Source organism: Berghia stephanieae, chromosome 11 (assembly GCF_034508935.2).
Source record: "Berghia stephanieae isolate SIO BIC M18660-M18661 chromosome 11, UCSD_Bste_1.3, whole genome shotgun sequence".
Lineage (NCBI taxonomy): Eukaryota > Metazoa > Mollusca > Gastropoda > Nudibranchia > Aeolidiidae > Berghia > Berghia stephanieae.
The window spans coordinates 28,400,389-28,409,576 of NC_088370.1; the positions used below are offsets into that span (position 1 = coordinate 28,400,389).

Sequence of the window (9,188 nt, forward strand, 5' to 3'; positions counted from 1 at the left end):
ACATTTTAGAGGAATCACAATTTCTAGTAAATCCCCATAGAATTGGATACAAATCTTGAATTGTTTATCCCATTTCCATGGTTAGTGTCTGGACAAGACTTTTTTATTTTGTTTTGTTTTTGTTTAAGGATCATTTTTTAAGAATTGCATTTAAAAGTAACAAATTCACATCCGAATGTGACGTCTCGTATTTGTTTGTAAGGGAATCCCATTGGACGAGAGATGTGTATCTTGAATTCATTGAAAAATTAAGCATTTTACAGATTATTCTCGGTTATGAATTATCTTAGAATATTACTTTGAGGAGTGGAATAATTGTATTCTCTCGCGAGTTTGTATTTATTAAATTCGTTATATGTTTTATCGCGGAACAACTCACGAGCTTACGAGAGAGTTATTTGGCGCGATAAAAAACCCATTTAATATATCCCATACCCATGAAAGAATCCTATATTAACTGCCCCGTACTCTGGAAAGACACATATCAAAACATTTAGCAAGAAAACTCGTCTGTTAAATATCGATTAATTTTAATTACCCTCATCTTGGCAAAAACGCTCAAACTTGAGTCCTCGCGTCAGTCTGGTTATTTAGTAGTGAGTTTATGTTTACACTGAAGAAAGGTTTCGAGTCCAAACTTTCCGAGTTCGGCGTTTTCCTCCTTCTTGAAACTGTTATATTCATGTTTGTTTATTACTTTTTAAAATCGATTATCAACAACAATCCGCTGCCATAAACCAATGATCGACTTTTCTGAACATCCTTTCGAAATCAAACCGGAATAGGCCTCAAATTCCTGGACAATCTGTTCGTTACCAATTCCTTAACAATGTGGATGTGGCCGACTCTGCCTTGTAACTTATTGACATTGACTATCATAATAAAGAAATATATAAATCCTTATATTCCTGGGTGTTAGACTTCCTCACGAATAGAATACAATATAATATACAAGTAAGAGGAGATGTCTAACGTTATAACTATAAATAATGGTGCTCCGCAGGGTTGTGTAATCTCTCCCGTGCTGTTAAGGCTACTAATGTCAATACCCTTTGGCTTCAATGTGCCTAGTCGGATATGTTTTCTCTCAGTGAGGATTCGACTATGAGTGTCAGAATAGTGCCTCAGTACGAAAACTGACATATCTGATTGTTGGAGTCCCGGAGATGTGAAATGGTCAGAAACAGGTACGTGTTTCTGCTGAGATGCATCTCTCAGGTGCTCCCTAAAACGGTCAGACATGCGACTGCCTGTTTGACCGATGTAGAACATATCACATTTTCTACATTTAATGTCACATATAACATTCCTGGAGGTGCAAGGTAATGAACCCTGAATTGTCCATTCACGTCAGGGGAAATGGACACTTGCTGATCTGTTAATGTAAAGGCAAGTTAGGCACTTCCTGCTGCAGGGAAAGGTACCAAAGGCGGAAGTTAAGGGGACTGCGGCTATGTACAAGTTGGTCTCTAATATTGCGATCACGGCAATACACAACAAGAGGAGGGTGGGGGAAAGCGTGTCTAGTAACAGAGAGTATGTAAAGGAAGCGAGAGATAGGGGAGATAGAAAGGGAGATATATATGTAAAAGGTGAAACGCTGCAAGGTTGAGAGATAAAGGGAGAGGGTAAGAGAGAGAGAGAGCGAGAGAGAGAGAGAGAGAGAGAGAGAGAAGGATAGAGTGAGGGAGAGTATGTAAAGGAAAGGAGAGATAGGGGAGATAGAAAAGGATATAATTTTTAAATGTGAATACTAATGTTAATACCCTTTGGCTTCAACGTGCCTAGTAAATTCGTACAAATAAAAAGTATTTTTCTCATTTTGTTTTGAAACTTGTGCGGTCAAACACCATCTGGAACCAAATACCAAGTATATCTTAATTCTCTTTCTCTTATTAAAATAAACATTGAAGACTTTAGTCTCCAAATAATTTCTGGCTTCTATTCAGACATCCACCAGTTGTTCCAATTCGGACACCTAGTTGATCCCATTCGGACACCCAGTAGTTCCAGTTCGGACACTCAGTTGTAAATTGGACACTCATTTGTTCCAATTCGGACACCCAGTTGTCCCAATTTGTCCCGGCTGTTCAAAATCAGACAACCGGCTGACGCTTGGGTTATTATTCCAGTCTTCCCCTGGAATAGACCCTAAAGACAAATTTCCCCATGGGGATGAATAAAGGAAATTATAATATTCTATTATATTCTATGTTGTTTAAAAAAATATTCAGAAATCTACTATTTCATGATGCAAGGCTTGGTTAATTTTTTTTAGCTCGTTTAAAAGCAAAAATCTGAACCAGTTGTTTTTCCAATGAGCAAAAAATAATAAGTGGGGTCTCGAGCAATCTAAGCCATCATGTCAAATTACGAGGAAATTTATCCCACGGTTTCAAAGATATACGCCAAAGATTGTGATCATGAATTATAAAAAAGGACTAGATAGAATAATATTTCCTCATAGAATGCCTTGGCAATGTCGTCTCCCTGTGACAACATTCGTGATTCCTGTGAACATCTGAGGTTTGTTTGATGAATTATCTAATATAATGTCTTTAAAATCTCATCTTATAGAAGGGTGGAATAAACATTTTTTAAAAAAGCCCCGACTATTTACATATAAAAACACAGTTACACGCCAAAATACGAAAGTAAGCAAAACATTTTTTAAAAAGGTGTTTTGATAGTGAATATGAAATTATTAGATATTATGGTTAATGCCAGGAGAAACTAACTCTAAACTGTTTTTCACTGGAGATTATTTCTATATTCCACACATGATGCAAGATAAAATGCTTGGTTTGTAAATGTCATTGAAACAAGGGATTTCATCAGTCCAATTATTTGCTTAGATAAGCAGCATAAGTTATTACGTTATTAAGATCGTAATTTAAACACCCGAAGAGGATGCATCACATCTAGGCTAATTGGAACTTTAACTGACATACACATTTTATTATTGCTATGAGAGTGTGAGGTGATTATTGTGATTAAGGCATTGCATTGTGATCAGGAGGATCCCGGGTTCGAGTCTCGCTTCAGGTGGTGCTTTCTTTTTAGTTCCTTGGGCAAGAATTCGATTCCCCGAGTTGGTTTTAAAGATCTGAATAAATGTGTATGAAAGGTACCAGACAAAGCAAGACAGAAAAATAGAAGAAAATAAAAAGCCATCCCAAAAAATCAGTCTACCTCGACGGGGGATCGAACCTCAGACCTGATTACCGATCTGACGTGCTACCATTACACCACAGAGGCTCAAGTTGGTTTTAAGATCTATACCGATTCAACAAAGATGTGATCCGAGTATATATTTTTTTTTCTCAAACCATTTAATGCATCTCTAAAATGTAATAAACAAAAATGAAAAAAAAATCCAAAACAATAAAGACATAAATACATTATTAAAGTACCAGCTCGACGACCAAGCACCAAGAGGATAAGGCAAAGCAAGCTAAACTTGTCGTAAGTACTTTGAGCCACGTTCCTGGTGGTCTGCAGTGCATATTGCGTTCCACCATGTCAGCCTTCTCTTTTTGATCAAGCACCAAGAGGATAAGGTAAGGCAAGCTAAACTTGTCGTAAGTACTTTGAGCCACGTTCCTGGTGGTCTGCAGTGCATATTGCGTTCCACCGTGTCAGCCTTCTCTTTTTGATCAAGCACCAAGAGGATAAGGTAAGGCAAGCTAAACTTGTCGTAAGTACTTTGAGCCACTTTCCTGGTGGTCGGCAGGGCATCTTTATCCAGTTAACCGTCGTACTCTGAAAAGACACGTATTTAAAAATTCGGTCAGAAAACTCGTCCTTCAAATATCGATAAACTAAGGACCTCGCGAAACCTCATGATTTTTTTCGGGATGCTTTTTTTTCTTGTAATTTTCTTTCTAGCTTTGCCTGTCACTATTTCATACGCACTTTTTCAGATCTTTATCTAACACCAGTGGCTGCTCCCTAATTTGTCACTTCGCTGTTATTGTAGTCCGTTGTGTGTATTGTTTGTTTTTGTTTTGTTTTTGTTTTTTGCTAAAAACAATGTCAATGATGCAATCTGAAGTCATGGGGAAAATAATTGAAGCAATTACACGACAATATTTTGAAAGACAAAAAAGTGACGATTACAACACATCGGAAGGCTTTTTTACAGTATAAATTGCCAGTGTTTTCCACGCTCCAACAGCTACGACCAGTCGGTAATCACAAGGATAGGAATAGGTCTGTTTAATATTCTATTATAGTCGTTTTGTTGAACTTGTAGAGCTATACAGACATGAACTTGGTCTACAGTGTTCTCTTGATTCTTACAGTTCTACATAACATTGGTGAGGATGATTTGGTCATTTACTTACTTGAAATTCCGACTTACTTAACCTTCTTCCTTCCTTCCTTCCTTCCTTCATTCATTCATTCATTCAATCATTCATTTCCTCTTTCTTGTAAAATTACATTAATTAATCTTAGAAATCAGTTATGTCTAACGGTATACGGTAAGACCGACGTGCATTTATTCGCAATTCTGAAAACCCAAATGCTTATAGGCTCATTGTTGTAATGGACATCTCAAAAAAATGATGAAAAATATTGTCCTTAACAACAATGTTAAAATAGGCCCAAAAGTGGGTTTGGATGTCAGACCTGCATACATGTACACGTCGGTATAAGGTAAATCATTTCTAATTGGTAGTCGGAGAATTTCGTTTCCTTCGGATGGTCTTGACAGGAAATTTTCCTGGTCAAGCATCCGTCACATTTGCGTTGGGCATGCGGGTGAATCATATTTGAGTCACCGTGGATATTATTATAAAATCATTTCTATTGTTGATCTGTGAGAATTTTACATATAGATAGTATGCACTCGGCTAATAAGATCACAACATTGCCATCCGGAAGTATAACGGACCAACACACAAATCTATGTGTAACCATGAAATGTTATAGTCTGGATAATACAGTTTAATGAGAATAACTCATAAATGCGGATGGCAAAAAAAGAAACAATAACAAAGACCCGAATGACGTCATCTTCGTTCTATCTATAGATAGATCAAATTTGATGTCACTCCGGCCTTTGATATTATTATTATTATTATTTTTTTTTTGCATCCGCGTTTATGAGTAATTCTCACTAAACTATATTAACCAGACTATAAACGTTTAAGGTTACACATAGTTTTGTGTGTTGATCCATTATACTTCCGGATGGCAATGTTGTGAGCTTCTTAGCCAAGCGCACACTATCTATAACAGTAAGTAATACACACCCCCCCCCCCCCCCCCCTTACCCGCAATTCCCCATTTCCGTCCCCAAACAGGTTATATGACGTGGATCACCAATAAAATAGGATTCAATAGTCTGATGCCACGTCCGCCCAGCAACCAGCAGCTTGGTTCTAAACAAAGAAAATCTGTACGTTTTATTCTTCATGCTGGCTAGAACTTTTTCACATGTCATGTTATCAGAATGTATAAAAGTCAAAACATGATAAGATTTATAATGTTTTTCTCCTCTGGATACACTTTTATGCTCGTCGGAGAAGTATTTCATGAGGGCGCCCGCCATTGTTCCGATAGTTTAGAATCAAGTACTAAGTTACAATGCGACAATACGAGGGAAGTGATGTCACGACTGTTGACGCCTATTGAAAAATTACTATGCCATTATATTTATTTTTTGGATGAAAAAAGTACATTATTATTATTATTATTATTATTATTATTATTATTATTATTATTATTATTATTATTATTATTATTATTATTATTATTATTATTATTATTATTATTATCATTATTATTATTATTATTATTACTGTTATTATCATTATTATTTTCGTTGTTTGCCTTCCTTTATTATTAATTTTACTTATTTGATTTGTTGATGAAAATATATTCTTGTATGAGTTACATTGGCAATTGCCTAAAATAAACGTTTTTAACCTTTTTTGAACTATTTAAATAGTGAGTAACAGTAAATATCTTTTTTTTTTTTTACTTTGGGTGTGAAGGAAAATCTTGAAAAAAAAATCGAGACGTTAGTTGTCCAGTATCTAGCTGAAGTTAAACAAAACACTAGAGCTTGAAGTTAGCGCGTGATTCGCAAAGAACTTGCGCTTTTATATAGCGCAATATCGACTAAAACGTGCTCAAAGCGCTTTACAAGGCGTCCATGAACAACAGTAACACTAAATATTTAGAACGGAAGATGACGTCTGTTATGCGATATTGCAATCTCTTTCGGACAGAGACAACGCTGTTAACGGCCAGGTACGCATTTTACACCTGAGTACGTTGAGGGAGAATGTGAGTAAAGAGCCTTTTCCAATGACTCGACAATGCGCCGAGCGAGGCTTGAACTCTGGACCGTCCGATCCGAAAGCGAGTGGCATACCACTCGACCACATGGCCGCATTACTATAGTATAAAACTACTTTTCTAACTCCTATTAGCCCTCCTTAATGGTTACAATGGTATTTCTGAGTACCGCAGGGGCACAAAGGGTTAAGACAGAATAACGAGAATTGCTAAATCGATAAGTTTTTCTGAACCCCCCCCCCCCCCCTGTTCACCCAGCAGTGAATGGGTAGTTGAGTTTGTTAGATTTGGCGGAAGTACTTTGCGGTAGACTAGCGTCCTATCCTAAGGATAGTAAGCGATTGATATTGTCCGTTTCACGCTATAGAAACCGGGTTAAATTCCGGCTATAGATAGTTCGAAGATGACGTCACTCAGGTCTTTGTTATTGTTTTTTGCCATCCGCGTTTATGAGTAATGCTCACTGAACTGTATTAACCTGACTATAAACGTTCATGGATACACACAGTTTTGTGTGTTGGTCCGTTATACTTCCGGATGGCAATGTTATGAGCTTCTTAGCCAAGCGCATACTATCTATATGGGCCTCATGGCTCTGAAGGACTACTACTTAATTATGCACCTCTTGTATTTGAAAATTGTGGTTACTTTGAAAGGTTATGCTGTACAAAACTTACATAGAATCTGGTATTAAAGATGTTTAAATCCAATGACATTTCACTTTATTACTATCAAAGCGCCCCCCCCCCCCTCCCACTCTCCTTTACCAGCGAACATAATTCAAGAATTAGGATAGGATAACGTAGCGTACTCATTGTAAGACCAGTGGGAGTTCGTGACATGTCTTGTCGTACCTTATGATTGTCTGTCAACAGTTGGTTGGCGTTTGTCTTGTGAAGCATTTCCTTGTCGTCCTTTGCGTTGAAGCAGTGCTTGTCTTGAGCTTCCATCTAGATCTCCCCTAGTAAGCGACATGCTCTACATGAGCTATCTGGATCCACATAGTAAATGACATCTTTATATAACTCCACACTCCGAGTTCCTTGTTGAGTGCCATATTGCTATTCCCGTATGCCATGAAAAAAAAGAGTTCCATGTTTCGCCTCTCTGGTGAAATACTTTTTAATTTTTCTCATTGTGACAAATTTACATGTTTAACCCATGTTTTTTTATCAATTTTTATGAATGTAGAAATCACAACAGGACGCTACGCCTCCGGCTTTCAAACATTAAATTGTAACAATGGGAGCCATCTATATTCATGTTTTCGTCCACCCTAATCATCGATCACGTGATTTGTTGCTGTACAACGATTGGACATTAATTTCTCAAAGTATATCAAACACTCTGCTTTGTTCATGAAAGTTGTTTACTTCTTCTACTTCTTCGTCTTGTGGAAACCTCCAATATTGTCGAGGATCACTCCACAGTTTTACATTGGGTTTTACATTGTACACTTGTTAGAACTCTGCACATAGTACTAATAAAAAATACATAGATTAAAAAGTCATGTTGTGAACTCTAGCAATCGCGTGAAGGCATGTTGGCAACCGTTTTCAGCCACTTCAGCTGGGAGCCTATTCCATAGCCGGGCAGTGGAAGGGAAAAACGAATACATGTGGGCGTCTGTTTTTGATGTTGGGATGGTTACTCTTGCTGTGTGTCCCCGCCCTCGTAGTTCTTGTGCCGATCGATATCTTTGATGTCGTTTGGAAGTTTAAGGCACGAATTTTTGTAGTAGATTTTGTGGAACCATCAAAGTATATCTATTTGTCTTCTCTTTTCCAGAGGTTCAAGGCCAATCCGTTGTGTTATTTCAGACACACTTGAGAAGGGATCGAATATGTTTGTGATGCGTCTTGCTGTTTTTCTTTGGATGTTTTCTAAGGTGTCGATGTTTTTCTTTGTATATGGGTCCCAAATTGATCTGCCATACTCCAAAACTGGTCTAATAATCGTTTTAAAAGCAAGGGTTTGAGTTGAAATTGGGAATCTTTTTAAATTGCGGGTGATGTAAGCACTTGTTTGATTTGCCTTTGAAGCCAGATGACATATGTGGTCGTTCCATTTGAAGTTTTTAGCAAACTCAATGCCAAGGTATTTTGCTGTCTTTACATGTTCCAGGTTTTGACCATGAAGTTGATATTCAAACGTAATAGGTGTTTTCTTACTTGTGATGGTTAGAACATTGAACTTTGATACCTTGAATTCCATTTGACTTGTTGTTTCCCATTCTTTTAATTTAGCTAGATCGTCATTTAGTGTTTTGCTGTCGTATATTGTTGTTATATGATTATATAATGCTGTGTCGTCAGCAAAGAGGCGCACTTTTGACCTTATACCTCGTGGAAGATCATTTATATACACTAAAAATAAGATGGGCCCAAGGACTGAGCCCTGAGGAACACCCGATGTCACCATCCCGATAGTGGAGGTCTCGCCGTCTACAATAACTTGTTGGGTGCGATTGTCCAGAAAAGCAGCAACCATACCCATGTGTCATGCTGAGCAAAATGACCAATTGTGACGTTAGATATTTCTCAAACTCTGAACAATCTTCACTATGTGGGTCATTCTGAGCACACTTTGCAATGTGAACAATGACCTCGAGTATATGGAAATGTAATATAGTTCATTCCCATTGTTTATGTCACGTGTGTACAAAGTGTACAATTTTCTGTGTCATTTTGAACCCAGGGTGGCAATGTTAGTGAGTCATTCATTCATTCATTGCCTTTTTCACCCTGGGTCAGGGTATAGGCCACAAACAGTTTCCATCCTTCTCCATCCCGAGCTAACTTTTTTATCTCATTCCAGGTCTTACCACTTCTCTGTATATCAGCTTCTTTAATTCTTTTCCATGTTCCTCGTGGCCTTCC

General features: G+C 37.6%; 1 protein-coding gene across 2 annotated transcripts in view; it reads left to right on the plus strand.

The window, feature by feature from the left end:
- Window positions 1-4,160: 4,160 nt before the first annotated feature.
- The window catches only part of LOC144956735 (uncharacterized), a 15,090-nt gene continuing 10,062 nt past the window's right edge, over window positions 4,161-9,188 (plus strand). The window contains exons 1-2 of one of the 2 annotated variants that reach the window (XM_078887414.1): window positions 4,188-4,319; window positions 5,310-5,404. Coding sequence is in view for 1 of the 2 variants with exons in the window: in XM_078887413.1 (XP_078743539.1) it covers window positions 4,268-4,319 (52 nt within the window). In the remaining variant the exon portion in view is untranslated. Of the gene's footprint in view, window positions 4,320-5,309; window positions 5,405-9,188 lie in introns of both variants that reach the window. The other variant, XM_078887413.1, reaches the window with a different exon arrangement.